Source organism: Lingula anatina, chromosome 2 (genome assembly GCF_051362555.1).
Source record: "Lingula anatina isolate TDL-2025a chromosome 2, LinAna3.0, whole genome shotgun sequence".
Lineage (NCBI taxonomy): Eukaryota > Metazoa > Brachiopoda > Lingulata > Lingulida > Lingulidae > Lingula > Lingula anatina.
The window spans coordinates 31,806,990-31,823,499 of record NC_141768.1 but is presented as its reverse complement, the minus strand read 5'-3'; the positions used below and the strand labels follow the sequence as shown (position 1 = coordinate 31,823,499).

The window sequence follows — 16,510 nt, the reverse complement described above, 5'->3', positions numbered from 1 at the left end:
ATTTCAAACTAATTTTTAACTCCAAATAGGCTCTAGATCAACTGGTGGTGCATCTCACATTATTCAAAATTTATTTCTCAATATGCCAATGTACATAATGTAACCCTGAGTACGTTCATAGCCGATATATTACAGTATACTGTTACACCGTTTCTGACACCCTATAAATCTCCAAAATTTTGGCCGATTCAAAAGTGTGACTTCCGGTTTGTCTAAAAACCACCTAGCGGCAGACCGGTGGCTCCTGGGCTGATATCTAGACACACTTCCAATTCTCCATTTACCTTAGTGGGTGTACATTTATGAAGACTTTGGAGTGGTGGGGTGGGGGTGGGTGTATGAGGTCCTTTGCCAGCTTCCACTGACTAAATGTCACAAAATATGTGGGCATGCAAATAATTGGTTCAACACTAAAAAAATGAAATCAAAATTTTACCCCCTCTATGTTATAACTCCTTGATGTCATCGATCCCTCAAATTTGTCTTACACTTCAAAAATAATTCAAGTCCTATTTAAAATCACCACTAAGTTAAGTTTTAATTTTATTCGCCAGTTATAAGTAGAATACATTTCTGAAACATCCTTATAGTTATGTTGAAAATAATTTCCTCTTCCTATGTTAGAAAAAAAGTAAATACAATTTCCTTCTTACCACCAAGCACATTTAATATAAGGGAATACTGAATCTTCTCCATAATGTAACAGCTAAGACTTTCCTTTGCAGCAATCTGCTACAACATCATCTAACATGACACGTTTACAAGGATATGAACTTCCAACCTCATCCATCCCCAGTCAATATCAGTTTTATTCCATGTCTTTCTTTCAGTGTTGAGTATTTGTTTATAGTATCAGTTTTCTAAAAATGACACAAAATCAGTGAGTCTTTCTAGCATTTGTTCACTAGGAACTGAGGTCTCCGACTGTGGTGCTGAAAGAGAAAAATGAATTTGAAATGAAATAAAATCATAAACGCTTGGAGATGACTGAAATATTGCTTTTCAATTTGGGTTCTAAACTTAAAAACTAGAATATATTTTACAATATCTCTTGTAATAGCTTGTATGACCAGTTTTAATGAACCTTGCAATTATAATCATGTAAACTATTATTTTTCAAGCAGGATTATATACAGAAGAAGTATTATGACAATTTTTTCTTGGCTCATTCTCACCTGATCTGACAGGTATGACGAGTCTTGTCTGAGCATCTGCCTTCCAATCCTGAGACACTGCAGCTTAAGGATAGAGAACAAGATAACATTTCATCAAACATTTTTAGGAGACCCATTTCAAACAGAAATATATGACCTATACCATGCAGATTTGAGAAAAAAGGCCAAGATTCAATGTTATTTACAAGTCAGGAGTGACTGCCTTTTGTCTAATCTATATCAAAAGCTGGGTTATTTGTACATTTCATAAGTTTCTACTTGCCTTCCATCACTCTCCAATTTCAATTATGAGAGAAGCAACCAGTCAGTAATCATTTATCTAATATGCTAACAAAATCAGACAGCAAAGTTGACAAATCTAAGGGTTTACATCTAACAAAACAAGTCATTCCTACAAATAATTATCCTTGTTGGAAAACCAAAAGAGTTTCGAGAGATTGCATAGTTATGTGCCACAACTGCAACAGATTTCCTGGCACTTAGTTGCACGGTTGCCTGCTGCTTAAATTTTGTATATATTATAATCAAAATCTCCTTCAAACAAAGTTGACTTAAGTAGTGAGATGTTTTTGAAATGTTTTGTAGACAAGTTCTTTTCTTTTTAAAGGAAGATGCCTTTTCACCATACAAAGCCACTCAGCAAATTTGGAATTATAAAACTAGACATTAAAGATGACACATTAAAGAAATTAAAAAGGTTAATTCAAACAATCAATTAGTCTGATCAAGCTGATTCTCACATGGAACCTTTTTTAAAACATCAAACAAAGCTACTCAGTAATTTTAAAGTAAGAGAAGACAAAAATACAATTTGGCAGTCTTAGATGGCTGAATACTGATGTTTCAATGTCTGTCTAAAAATGCAGGTTGGGTAAATGGGGTAAATGTCACCCAAATATATGCAGAGAAAAGAAAATCTTTATCAATTACTTTTTAAAAATAATCCAATAATGCAGATTTTCATTAAGAAATGCATTTTATTACCAGACAAAGCCATTAAATTTAATGTAAATTAAAAATATGAAAAAATAAAATTTAGCACTTAAAGGTAAAATGACCCAAATTACGGCTGACAGACACACATAGGTTTACATAAACAGGTACCTCTTCTTAAAGGGATAACAACTGTTCATATGATATCCATATTTTATAATAAATATACTGAAAACAACTCATAGAAATATAATATATAAATATAATATATAATATATTCTATTTTACTACCAAAATGGCATTTATCACAATTATTCTGGAATTTGTGCTTGCCATCAGATCATGTGACCTCCATAGATGGCTACACTCCGTAATAATCTCTTAAGAGAATATTACAAAAACCCAAACTTAAAAAAAAAAACAGGTACTAACTGTGAATGTCAGAATGGATTCATTAATCATTGGCAAGAATGGGAAACTGTCCTTTACCCAAGGAAACCCCATTTTTTTTTTGTTATCCCCTTAACCACAACCAGATCTCAGACCTCCTATAACACATCACCCAATCCTAAAACCACAATAATAAGCAGTTTATGCTGATCTATTGGAACTAAAACTAAATTTTTACCCAAGCTTCAGTCAAGATGCATACTGGCTACTAAAAGTGGCACTCACCCTGCACAGCCTCTTCCACTGACATCCCCATCATTTGAGCAAACTGGTCTCCACTGACAGAGGAGTACGCCTGGGCTACCAGGTTGAACACCCTTCGTCTAGTAGACTCTGTAATGATATGGTTAGAAGTTTGTTTTAAACACGATTAAACAAACTAAAAATAAATAAAACTAGATGCCAAAGACAGCACAAAAAAAAAAAAAAAAAAAAAAAGAAAAAGAAAGAAGGCAGCAAAGCTGTCAAATGTACAGTCATCAACAAAGAAAACCTAGAGGATCAGAGAGGCAATACTGCCTCTGGGTATTGTATCATCAGCTGGAGTAAGCACATTCGTATAAAAAAAAAGAAGTTCAATAGTAACTATGGGCATATCTCAGCCAGTTTTGGAGATAAAAGGGATATAAAAGTTACAAAGTTCAGTTTATGGTGAAAAGTAGGTCAAAGTTAGATTGCCAGTATATATCTTCCTATTCAAGTTCAATAGTAACTATGGATGTACCTAGGCCAGTTTTGGAGATTTAAGGAATAGAAAAGTTTAGTTCATGGTGAAAAGTGGGTCAAAGGTCAATTTTAAGGCCACAGTTAGATTGTAAGTATATGACTTCCTATTCAAATTCAATAGTAACTATGGGCTTATCTCTTCCAGTTTTGAAGATATAAGGGACAGAAACCTTGCAAAGTTCAGTTCATAATGAAAAGAAGGTCAAAAGTCAATTTCAAGGTCACATTAAGATTGCCAGTATATGACTTCCTATTCAAGTTCAACAGTAACTATGGGTGAATCTTTGCTAATTTTGGAGTTACAGTAATGTGCCATGAATTTCATATAGAAGAAATTAATTAAAATAACAAAATGATTGTTTTGGTCGAAATTCATGAAATGGAAGGTGTTCAGAAATTCCAGATGTTCGAATTTCACAAAATTCTGTCAATTTTGACAGGATGTTGTCTGTCCTTCACTTAGCCTCATGTTATCTTTTCCTGACCCGAAATTCATGGCACATTACTGTAACTCCAAAATTTATTTTACATTTTATTTTCACCACCAGGTGGTACTTTTTGATATGGGCAACTCGTAAAACTTATGGAAAACAAAAAAATGGACACTTCCAGAGTTGCGCTTGACAAGTTTTATAAATTGCAAAAAACAAATGGTCTCTAGCATTAATAGTTCCAGAATTTAAAAAAGCTTTCAGTTTTGGCTTCTAATGGCTGCTTCTCCCGTGAAAATGCACTGACTGACCCCATACTCACTAAGATGAAAGATGACCCTAAGGGTAATACCTGCCCATTATATTATAGGTTGGGTCTGTGCAGTTTCTGAAAATCGGCACATCCGAGTAGTGCCGAGTGCATAACCGTACACAAAGAAAGCATGGCATCTTCTACGAGTGACTACTTAAAATAATGTGTTAAGTTATCTCTTGATTCTTTGCAAAATATGAGTATATCGGAATTGAAACCAGAGCAGTTTGAGGCCTTGCATCATTATCTACTGAGGGATGATGTATTTTGCATGCTGCCCACAGGTTACGGCAAGTCCCTGATATTGAGCCTTATCTCTGATTGGTCCGGATTTGAACAAAGCGCGCTTTGACTCGTTTGCGTTCATTGGCTAGGTAGTTCAATGAGTCATTGAGTGCGGGCTTTAAATTTGATTGGCGGGCGGCGGGGGCAATCGAATGTGGTCAGAGGTAACTTGACACGATGAAGATAGGCTATAGTGAAGAGGTTAGCGTCAAGTTATCTCTGAAGCTCAGGGTGATTTGTAGTGGAAGCACACGAAATAATTTTTTTATCAATTTTGATGCAATACTGCATAATATTAAATCACCATCAATTGGATATTCATAAAATGTGACTAGCAAAGCTTTTCAAGTGCATGGAAGTTAAAAACACACCTTGAAAATGCCAATATGTGAAGAACTAACATTTCATTAACAATGGCATAACTTTAAGAAAAGCTAGAGGATCTGAGAGGGGATACCGCCTCCAGATATTGTACCATCAGCTGGAGTAAGCGCATTCGTATGGACCCCCCCCCCCAAAAAAAAAAAAAGGGACACCACCACCAGTCTTGTGCTTGACAAGCTCTATAAAATGCAATCAACAAGAATTCTCAAAATATGCAAAAAAAATATAACTAAAAATGGTACAATCAAAGTTCAATTAATACTAAAAAGTAGGTCAAAGGTCAATTTTAAGGTCACAGTAAATTGCCAGTATGTGACTTCCAATTCAAATTCTTGAAATGGGAGATGCTCAGAAGTTCCAGATGTTCAAATTTCATGAAATAATGTCATTTTTGACCAGAAGTTGTCTGCCTCGCCAAGCCTTATGTTTTATTTTTCTGGGGTTCAAAATTTATTATCCATTACCATAGTGCACATTTTGCTTTCACCACCACAATGTACTTTTTGATACAGCATAATTCGAAAACTGTATGGAATACAAAAAAACGGAGACCACTTATAGTGTTAGGCTGTTAAGTTTGAGAATCACAGGTGACATCACTTTCCTTAAAAGGTCACTGTAGTGTCAAAATAGGGCTTTCTTCAATTTTGATGCAATGTTACATAATGTTCAAAAGCATAATCACCACAGATTTTTAATATGCACTGTAGGCAGCACAGATATTTAGAAAATATGATTATGCCAAAGGTCTTTAGGCCCATGAAATTTCAAAGTCACACCTTGAAAATGCTAATATGTATACAAGAGATAACTGTAGTGAATGAGTTTATTTACATTTTCAACAATTTATGACATAACAGGGCAATTTTTTAATATCTGACATCGCCCCTGTGTGGTATTGCCCAGAAAAAATGTTTTGGAGATCAATGAAATGGACATATAGTGATCAGAATATAAACAGACATGCTAATTGACTGTATACAAATGTTTCCCCTTGTAACTTACTTCCTGCATGAACATATGGCATAGCTATGTTATGGAAACATTGAAAGTTGTCATCAAAGACATGAACAAATTTTCAGAATTAGACAGAAAAGCTGACAAATATACAGACACCATACATAAGGCAACAATGCTGTCAAAAAATTTACAGAAAAAAGGGCACAAAATGTTTTGGCCAATTTTGACGCACTGCCAGATAATCCTTTAAATAAGCATAATCACTCCTACCCTTTCAAATTATGAGCTAAAGGTAACATGGACACGGAAAAACTAGCAAGTGATTCAATTCCATGTGATATAGGTGCCACTAAAAATGCTTATGTGTGAAAAATGAAAATTTCACACATAAAAAAAAAAAAAGAATAATTACCATAAATGTAAACTGATAATGCTGATTTTCTCAAGCAACCTGCCTCACCAAACTCAGTTAATTTAGAGTAAAAACCAAAATACAGTTTGAAAGTTATGAGGCAAACGACACCAATATTGTGAAAAAAAAAGAATAATTACCGTAAATTGTAAAGTGATCATGCTAAATTTCGAAAGCAACATACCTCTTTACCAAGCAAAGCCACTCAGTAAATTTAGAGTAAAAACCAAACTATGTTTTGAAAGTTATGAGGCTAACTAAACATCACCAAAATTGTGATAAAAGAAAAAAAAAACAATAATTGCCAATTTTCGATAGTGACCTGCCTCTTTACCAAACAAAACCACTCAGAAAATTTTAAGAAAAACAAAAATATGGTTTGGAAGTTATGGGGCAAATGTCAGACAGTGACATTGATGGTGACAGCAACGGCAATGCATGGACAGACTTACAGTGTCTGTGTAGTGTCTTATGGTGTCTGTATATAAAAATGGTCAGATCAAGCTGATTTTCTAACTTGACCTCCATTTTATAAATATTCATCAGAACTGTCAGTATGAAGACAAAATGTCAAACGTGTTTCCACTTATTATCACTAAAACTGCACGGTCACGACGGCGCCAACAGATGCAGGTGACAGTTATATGTACAGATATGGTGTGTCTGTATATAAAAAATTGCCCTACCTAAAAGTGTTGCCATCGTGGGTTTGAGATTATCAGACCAGTCCTTATTAATAGCTTCATAAATCCCAGCAAAATCTTTCTGCCACATCTTCTGGCCTATGGTCCAAATGTTCCCCAATTCAGGGTTAGCCTGAAACAAGATAAACATTAATGAGCTTTAGAGCTATTACAATCTGGCAATAAAAATCAAAGCACTGAGTGTGGCAGTGTATGACTACGTTATATAACACAATTTTAACAGAACACAGTATAATTTTATTTAATTTTAAAGTGCAATTTTTTAGGTACCAGCCAAAGTGGCAAGGTGGTGGTTTTCAAAACCATTCATAACTTGGCAGATAAAAGCATCTCGTTGACTAACTTATGCCAAAGGTTTTTTCCTCAAACTTGATTTCAAATGAATTATGAGCCATTTAATTTTCTCTGTTTTGAAGGCAAACTTTAAGTAGATCAATAATAAGCTAATATAATTGTCAATTTTTCATTTAATCCACCATGATACTTTTTCTTCTTCCCTAAAATCATGTTTCAGCTATGTAATTTTCAAAATGGCAAATTTTCACTTAAGCAGGGCCTGTGAGCATCAAATTTTCATGGTCAGTCAAAATAAAGAGAGAGAGAGAGAGAGAGAGAGAGAGAGAGAGAGAGAGAGAGAGAGAGAAGGGTGGGGATCTACAGGGGTAGGTCAAGATAAATATGAAATTAGAGACCATTCCCAGAGACGACTATTGTACTAACTTTGGATCGAACTATCTTCAAGGGGATTCTTGCTTAACTGCAATTAACTTAAGCGGCTTAGATGTCTGTCATGCCTACTGAAGCTGATAATGGGTAATTTTAATTAAAAGTATTGTTTAGCAGCTTTAGCAGGCAAGCCAGACATCAAAGCGACTTAGACCCCATTCCCAGAGATTAGATCGATCTACTTTAGATCAACCTAACCCCCTGGGGGTTCACGCTAAGTAGCTGTCAGCCGAGCGGGCACGAAAGTTAATTACCCCCTTACAGCTTGTAGTAGGCGGGACGGACATTCAAACCGAATTATCAGACAGTAATCTAGTGAGACTCCCCGTGGGGATAGATCGATCTAAAAGCTCTGGGAATACGCCCATTCCATGGTATTTGGTCTGCAGACCTCAAAATTAAAAAAAAAAAGAATCCTATTTACAAAACTTATAATTTCTGAAACCAGACACCATAAGACACCAGAATCCAAAAGAAATTTTAGGTTTTGACGATTAATTATGATTTTATTGACACTTTTATCTGGAAAACTTATAAAATAGTGTTACAGAAGGACATTTTTATTTTTGATATATTTTTCATAATAGTGATCATTTTAAACAATAAAGGCTAAATATATTACATATAACTTATTTCTTACATTTAGTCAAGTGCATTAGATTCAAAAATATTTGATTATAAAATAATGGATTAATAATTATCAATTTGTCCTACCAAGACAATTTTGGTACCAATATCTTAACTTTTCTCAATAACTACAAAAGCTAAAAACTTTATATTCTCCTGAACCATGATATGGGCCAACAAAATACGAAAACATTTTTGCTTAGAACCACTTCAATAAGAAATTAAATCCAAACATATAAGCATTAAACATGACACCTAGCACTGTGGAAGGTCATATGAGGCATTTTGATTGGACAATAACAGATCATGTGACCAATGAGCTCTTAACCCTTATGTCTTTCAAGATAATCTTGAACTTAAAATGCACAATTATTATACAACATTGTGTTGTCAGAAGAGAGTTCAGTTATCTTGTACTTTTTTCTTGTTCATTGGATAATAACAGTTATAGTTTGAGAGAGTTTAATGTGTAATCATAAGTTTAACCTTTCATAAAAGCAACTTTTTTCATAAAGGATAGATATAAAGAGAAATTTGAGCTGATCATTGGGATCAACCCTTATGGACTCAAGGAAGAATGTATGCAGGATTATGTTATGACATGAAATATTGCTGTCAGATATGACTTATCTCTACATCGTAACCTGTCAGAAATTATTTCAGCATTCTTGAACTTCATTTTGGTTCATTAGGAAGTATATGTGACACGACTGTTGTTTGAGAGAGTTTAATATTTCACCATGAATGCAACCATTCATGTTAGCATTTTATTATTAGTTCAGTCATTCACAGAAGCAAGGCATTTTTCACACTTATGTATTTATGATAACCAATGTAAAATAACAATAATTCAGTTCATGAATTGATCTTCATTTCTGCAACCATTTGCTTAAACATATAGGAAAAGTGCACATTTTGTATGAATAAAAGTAAACATGAAATGCACAACATTGATGACATTATGTTGCACAATTCAATGACAGATTATCAGGGGCCCTAGATGCTGTTACTAAGCAATTTGTCAATTTATTTAGAAGTCCACAACTGGTGGTCACAATTGTTAAGAATGCGCAACCTACAAGAACTAAATGTGTATAGTCAGATTTTCTTTAGCAATTCCCGTCAGGCCATGGGACAAAAGGTTTGGAGTGTACATACATGACATTGTTACATGTGACCAAAATTTTTGAAAGGGATGAGGAGACACTTTAAAGTCACATGCAATTAACATGCATGGCAGAATGATTCTTGTTTTCTACAGAGTTGTGATAACTTTGGAATTGAGAACAAATAAACATACTTGGCAGATTCTCTTCAAAAACAATCATTAAAAGAGCAAAGTTAGGAAAACGAGTAAAATTCAGAACCCAATGATCATTTTCTCGAAATTTCTCTGACAAATAAAAAGAACTGATCCGTTCTTTCAGTGTTATATTTTCAGTTCTGAGTGTCGCTTCATACAAATCCAATTAAATAACTCCTGTCATGCACTGGATTTCAGTCTCCTGATGTTCAAATCCTGTCTCCTCAGCTGGTCACAAAGATCTAGGAATATTTTTTTGCTGCTTCTACCTTGTGTGTCATCTAGCTGCCTTTCGTACCTGTCATCAAACGCTTCTGTGTTTTTTTGATAATTTACTTGTACAGACATGGCTTGTTCATGGGCAGCAGATGATTCGGGTTTCCCTCCAGTATGGCTGCCGTTTGTGTTGATGACGCAGGCTCAAATGGGTCTATACAGAAGCATTTTTAATCTGAGAAACATTTTATGCAGGCCATCTTCTGGGTCTTTCAGAAGAGGGTTAGAAATTTTCAAGTTTACAGTGATGAGCATCTAATTTTTTTTTGTCAGAATTCTGTCAAAAATGGAGGATGGATCAACAAAGATAAATTTGGAAGACTGTCAGAAAATATCTCTGAACAGTAGTGCACTATACGTACCGACTTTACTGCTGCAGGTATTCTCTTCCACAGATATTTGGCATTATTTCTGAAAATAAACGCATAAATAAAAATGTGAGGAAAAAAATTATCACCACTAAATAGCTTTTGTCATAGTTTAATAAGGGACAGAACTGATGATATAATTTTAATGATAGCCTTAACGTGACAAGATAAGATTTTAACACATGTTAAGCACATAAACCACTTTTGTGAATTTATCTGAAGCCACGTAATACTTTTTGATAATATTTTTGCATATATTATAAATGCCATGAATTGATGTTGCCGAAAGTTATCAAACTGACTAACTCCTGGCAATTCTCTCTAACAGTCATTTAGTTTGGCACTATTCTAAACCGTGCACAACCCTGAAGTCATTGTGATAACTGACTTGGAGGAATGGTGGAATTTGAAAAAAAAAAAAAACATTAAAGGACTTTTGAATTTTCCCAGATCATTACAGAGTTAGTAAATGGGAAGTGTCATGAAAGGGGGATCATTGGTCGGTTGGTAAGAGAAAAATATCAATTACTCCCAGATAATTCATATGTATGAGCTTTTTTTTGCAGGAAAATCTTCCAATGTGTGTCTTTAAATAGCTTACTGTTTTCCAAAATGTAAAAAGTCTAATATTTATACTTACAAGTCATTTTGCACAAGGTAAATAGTCAGCAGTTGTCCATAAATTTGCGGGGTGGCAACACCTCCTGGGGACTGAAAATAATAAACAGTTGTCCATGACCTCTTTCTGGGCCCTATACGTTTTTTTTTTTTTTCACAGCAAGGCACTGTCTTATGTTAATTTTCTAATTATTACCCGATTTTCCAACTATTCCATATGGGAGAATGCTTGTGGACGGTTGTGGATGATAGTGGTCGGTTGTGCTTGGTTGTGGACAGTGTTTAGGTACACCGCTTAGTCTACTGTGCCTGTGGTAGTTGTTTATAAAACATCTTTCTGGTTCAAAAGTACAGACATGCTGAAATCGTCAGTCCGATCAGTCATGACTGGCAAAATTTGTCTTGACTGGTAAAAAATTTGACTTAGTCGGTCCAAAGGAGTTTTAAGAGCCGCAATTTTGAATTCACAGCCATCAATCAACATACTTCACAAATAAAATTATATAAGACCCAAAGCGTTTTTCCCTTCCATTTCAAACCTATCACATTCACAAACAAAGTGAGCTACCCTAATAATACTGGTAACTTGAAAAAGACCACAGGTAATTACAAAAACATTTTATTTAAACAGTTTTGACATAGATGAACAACAAAATGTAAAAAAACTGTAAAAAACTATTTGAAAAGCGAAAGTTACAGGGTGGGGGGGGGGGGGGGGGGTATACTACAAAAGTACCCATTTTCCATTACTACCGGCCCAAATGTCCGACCATTCTGAATAGTTTTCAGCATGTCTGAAGTAAATTAATTTCTACGATGCAGAACCCAAATGCGATCTCAGAGAGGTTTTATTTGCGTACCTAGCGGTCTTTGTCGGTCCAATTCTATCCATTTGTACCTTTTAAAAGACCCGCAAACTGAGGCAAGTAAAGACTAAACTGCTTGATCACATTTTGCGAAGAAATGGCAGACGAGAAATTATCAAGTACTCAATCACCTTTACCTGATTTACGACATGAGAAATTCTTACAATACAGACTTTTTAGTTTACCTCTAATTCCTGATTTTCTAATTGTTTTCCAAGCTGCGTAAGTTCCTCGACTGTTGTCATCGCGGAAGGCATGTCGCGAAAGCTAACGGAAGTAAGCTGGTGTTGAAAGGTGAGTGTTACGGAGTTGAAAAGCTATCGTTCATTTTGAGGATATATTAAGAATTTTCAATATCTGTTCGGCCTCATGCTTTAATTTTCAATCTTTATTATGATTATACTGTAAAAACCAGTAGGTAATAGTAATATGTTGAAGAGTATTCGGTTTGTTTTCTTTGCGTATGCAGAATGACTGCCGTACATAATTTCCGGAACAAAACAAAGAACGAAAAGACGGGTACGCACAAACCCCATCATACAATGGGTAAGCACCCTCTGTAGTTGTCCAGTAATTTACAGCACTTTTTCAGTACATTATTTCATTTTTTCCAACATTTTCATAAATGAGCTCAATTGAGTTTGTATGAGTTCACTCTTATGTCACGTAATGTATATTGCATAAATGCATGTCGATCGTCCACAGCACTGCCACTGACTGGGGAAACTGTATAGGTTATCATTTTTGAAAGTCTGTCAAAATATACGTATGTGTTGTATTACAATGGAGGTGCTTTCATGTGAAAGGTGATGGATTTGTCTTATTATGACAAACTATTTTGTGTTTCCAAACATTGCTGTGTATTTTAAACTCATTCTTAGCCAAAAAATGACACTCAAACCGCGCTTAAATCAAACACAGACATATACATTGTACATGTACCAGTCTGTTTTACAGCTGTGCATTATGGAAAATAAAACTCAGAATAGGATTCATGTTTATTGGTCATCTCGGGGATCATTTACAGCAATGCAGACCTTGATGAATTTTTCTCATAATATTGGCATTTACACTTTGGGACTTAAGTCTCCCATGGGCATGAAGTAATCAAATTTTCTATATGTCCATGTTATTGACAGTAGATAATTAAAAATTAGTGGTAATTATGCTGTTAATCATTATGTAATATTACATCAAAATTGACAAAATCCTACTGTGTCAGTGTGTACTGCCAACCACAAACATTATGAAAAGAAAACAGTGTTACTTATTATTTTGTAACTTACAAGAATGATTCTTATTATTGACATACGGCTCATATTGGAAAACCAGCTTGATTGGATTATATATATATATTTTTTTGAATTTATGCATTTTTTGTGTGAAATTTTCATAACTCTCATTCTGGCATTTTCCAAGTATGAATTAGAACTTTTATGGGCCTGAAGCCTTTTGCTAGTTAAACATTTTACTTATATCCATATTAATTATTGTGCATAATTAAAATTTGGTGTTGAATTTGCTGTTAAGGATATGTATTATTGTATCAGAATTGATAGAAGCCTATTTTGTGCATCATCATTTTCTGCTTTTTGTCTGTATATTTGACAGCTTTGCTGCCTTGTTTTCAAGGTTGTCAAATTCTAGTTTTTTGTTACTTTGATCTGTGTATCTGCTATTCAAATAATTTGAAATTCATTTACTAATTTAATAATGATAATCATTAACTTTGCTAGTTGAAGTAGTTCACATGTACAGTACCTTGCTTTTGATTCTGCTCTTTTTCTGATAAATCTAAGTCCACAACAGGCTATAACCATTGTTTCGAAACAATGTTGGTATATGTGCAAGCTTATGTATCTTCCAGAACATATGCAGTAGAACTTGACCTCCTAACATTGGCTGAAGTAGCAGTTGCCAAGCAGAATGCAATATAAAATGGTGCTTTCTATATAGCTACAGGTGTAATTGCAGCCACATTGAATAATTTTAAGTGCACATATGATGTAGACCTGCACCCATATTTTTAACATGCTCACAAATATATAACATTGTCACAGAAAAGGGTTTTCACTTTATTTTCAGCCCAAGAAGAGATATCATCTCCCATGACAGGTATCTCAGAAAATGAAGAAGATGATGAAGATGAGGATGGCTCAGACTTGGACCAAGATGGTGCCTACAGGAAGAATTCCCGTCATGCCATCACAGGGAGAGGGGTGACACTGGGGATGTTACTGAATGATAGAATAGTGGAGTCAGGGGAGGGACTGCTGTCCATTGATTATCTGGTAAATTTGGGGTCTTGGTAACAGGGAAGATTTGTTTATATATTAATTTTTGTGGGCTAAAAACTCTCATTCCTGTTCCTCTAACAAATGTTTGTCATGTACACCAAATTCAGTCCTGCTATCCCTTCTTTTAGAGTACATCACATTGCCACATATACTGCAGAAACTGTCACATCATCAATAATAACACAATTTCCCATTATGTGCATTAATACAATTGTATTTCATATAAAATTTTAGTCTGGCTTAAATGGGATATGCTTGCACATGCATATTCAGTATAGCTTGTGACATGCGACTTTTGGAGATGGCAAAAATAAATAAGATCTATTTCATTCTCAAGTATTGCAAAGGAACTGTTGCAATGCATTTACAATTTTTTATGTATGTACAGACGCCTCTCACACGCCTCCGCACGTGTCATCCCTCAACCGGAATTGAGCCAAGATTTAATTACTGTGCCCCTGCAGGGACGACTCATTGGAAGGCGTGTGAGAAGTGGAGAGACCATTACATGATTAAGTGGTCTTACTTTCATGTAGGCCCGCCAAGCTAGCACTTGGCTCTTCATTCTGAATGGGGCCTTACTCTTCTTAAACTTACTGAAAAGTAACATAGTACTAAGATACAGCTTCAGTTGGTAAACCTGTCTTATTGGTTTGCTTTTCTGGAAATCATATAGTTTTTGTTAGAATTAAAATTTTCACATATTGCCATTTTTAAGGTGTGACTTTGAACTTCCATGGACTTGAAGACCTTTTGCTAGTGACAGTCACCTTTTCAAAATATCTATGATGGTTTTTTTTTATTATTAAAATTGTTGGTCATTATGCTGTTGAGCATTATTTAATATTGCATCAAAAATGAAGAAAACCCCATTTTGGGCACTGCCTCCAAAGTGACCATGAAGGAAAACCATGTCACTTACTTTTCTTAAACTTACAGGAAAGAAACATAGGACTTAAATGTAGCCTGAGTTGGAAAAGCAGTCGAACTTCCACAGGCATGAAGCCCAGTGGTAATCAAATTTATACTAAATGTCCAAGTTATTAATAGTAGACTATTAAAAATTGGTGGTAATTATACAGTTAATCATTATGTAATATTTCATCAAAATAGACAAAAAACCACTTGGTGCACTGTCACCACAAACATGAAAAGAAAACTGTTACTTATTAATTTTTAACTTACAAGAATGATTCTTAGAATTGACATACAGTTCAAATTAGAAAACCTGCTCTATTGGATTATCATTTTTTATTGAATTAATGCAATTTTTTTTGTGAAATTTTCATTTTTCTCATTCTGGCATTTTCTTAGTATGAACTTGAACTCTCATGGGCCTGAAGCCTTATGCTTTTACTTGCATCGGTTTTACCTGTTGTGCATAGTTAAAATTTGATGTTGCATTTGCAGTTAAGCACAATGTATCATTGCATCAGAATTGACAATATCCTATTTTGTATCCTTTTGTGTTTTATTGTACCACCAGCGGTGGCACTGGCGGTACACATGGTTTTAGTCCCGTCCGGATCGTTCCGCCGGCTCCGCCGCCATGTTACCATTACTGCTTCTCCTCCTAGACGGTAAGGGCCTCCATACCCACCTCATGGATTTAGGTCACCTATAATCTCAACTCGTTCCACGTAAAATTTGGGCTTTGTCGGTATTGGGGTCCAGGTGTGGCACTCATTGCAATACACCCTTGTCCAAAAATGGCAAAATTAAATGCTAATTATCTACCCTACGGAAGGAATTATGGGAAAAATTTCTACAGACGGCTTTCCAAAAGTCATATGTGTAGATTTCAAATATGCCCTTGGATTTGACCTTTGACCCTTATTTCAAGGTCAAATGGGCCAAAATTTTCAAAAAAACGAAATTTTTTACGAAAAAAAAATTATTTGCGCTGTTATTCAGACACTACACAGCTTTAACCAATAATATTATTGGAAAGTGTTACCCTTCGGGTCATCTTTCATCTCCGTGAATTTGGGGTCAATCGGTGCATTTTCAGGGGAGTAGCTGCCATAAGATACCGAAATAATAATAATAATAAGATTCTTATATGGCGCCTTACATTCTATCTCAAGGCGCCTTACAATAATGGCTAATATACTAAAATCATTAAAATGACTACAATATTTTAATCATAAACTCTCATTGGAAACCATTTAAAATTTACACTACTTAAAATCAATCTTATTAAAAAAACATATATATATATATTATAATAAAATCTAAGAGATATAGACAGAATTAAAAATGTGGGTCTTTAAAAGAGATTTAAAATTGTCAAAGTCTTCTGTTTTTCTAATAAAATTTGGTAGACCATTCCACACTTTTGGGGCATAAACTGAAAACTGTCTCTAATTTCAGGAACCGTTAATGCTAGAGACCCATTCTTTTTTGCATTTTGTAGAGCATGTAAAGCCCAACACTGGAGGTAGTCTCTGTTTTTTTTGTATTCCATGCGGTTTTCGAGTTACGCTGTATCAAAAAGTACATTGCGGTGGTGTGGTGTTTTATTTTAAAAAGTCTGAAATCATTTTCAGGATGTCTGCAGGTATGCCCAATGTGTGAACGATCTTGGTTGTTGTTTCAACAATAAAATATTAAAATATCTGTGTTAGTTTCACTCAAATTTTGGTGAGAAAAACAC

General features: G+C 34.7%; 2 protein-coding genes across 5 annotated transcripts in view; one reads left to right on the top strand and one right to left on the bottom strand.

Annotated features, from left to right (window-relative positions):
* Positions 1-309: 309 nt before the first annotated feature.
* Positions 310-11,873, bottom strand: LOC106152650 (COP9 signalosome complex subunit 8). The gene is made up of 7 exons (XM_013526323.2): positions 11,743-11,873; positions 10,714-10,784; positions 10,068-10,116; positions 6,756-6,885; positions 2,784-2,891; positions 1,176-1,238; positions 310-932 (listed from the first exon to the last, which is right to left on the bottom strand). Exons 1-7 carry the CDS (start codon positions 11,812-11,814, stop codon positions 853-855), a joined length of 573 nt encoding a protein of 190 aa, XP_013381777.2. The 5' UTR covers positions 11,815-11,873; the 3' UTR covers positions 310-852.
* LOC106152649 (MPN domain-containing protein) overlaps positions 11,741-16,510 on the top strand; it is a 19,685-nt gene continuing 14,915 nt past the window's right edge. For 2 of the 4 annotated variants that reach the window (XM_013526322.3, XM_087003478.1), the window contains exons 1-2: positions 11,917-12,103; positions 13,643-13,848. In XM_013526322.3, coding sequence (XP_013381776.2) covers positions 12,028-12,103; positions 13,643-13,848 — 282 coding nt within the window. In that variant the 5' untranslated portion in view covers positions 11,917-12,027. Of the gene's footprint in view, positions 11,852-11,916; positions 12,104-13,642; positions 13,849-16,510 lie in introns of those variants that run through there. The other 2 variants (XM_087003477.1, XM_087003476.1) reach the window with 2 other exon arrangements.

Bases quoted from the DNA above. Each gene is read 5' to 3' on its own strand.
- LOC106152650 (XM_013526323.2), bottom strand. From the start codon at position 11,814: ATGCCTTCCGCGATGACAACAGTCGAGGAACTTACGCAGCTTGGAAAA. The intron at 10,785-11,742 runs GTAAACTAAAAA...TATTATTTTCAG, and splicing joins TAGAAAATCAGGAATTAGAG to TCCCCAGGAGGTGTTGCCAC. The intron at 10,117-10,713 runs GTAAGTATAAAT...GTTTATTTTCAG, and splicing joins TACCTTGTGCAAAATGACTT to AAATAATGCCAAATATCTGT.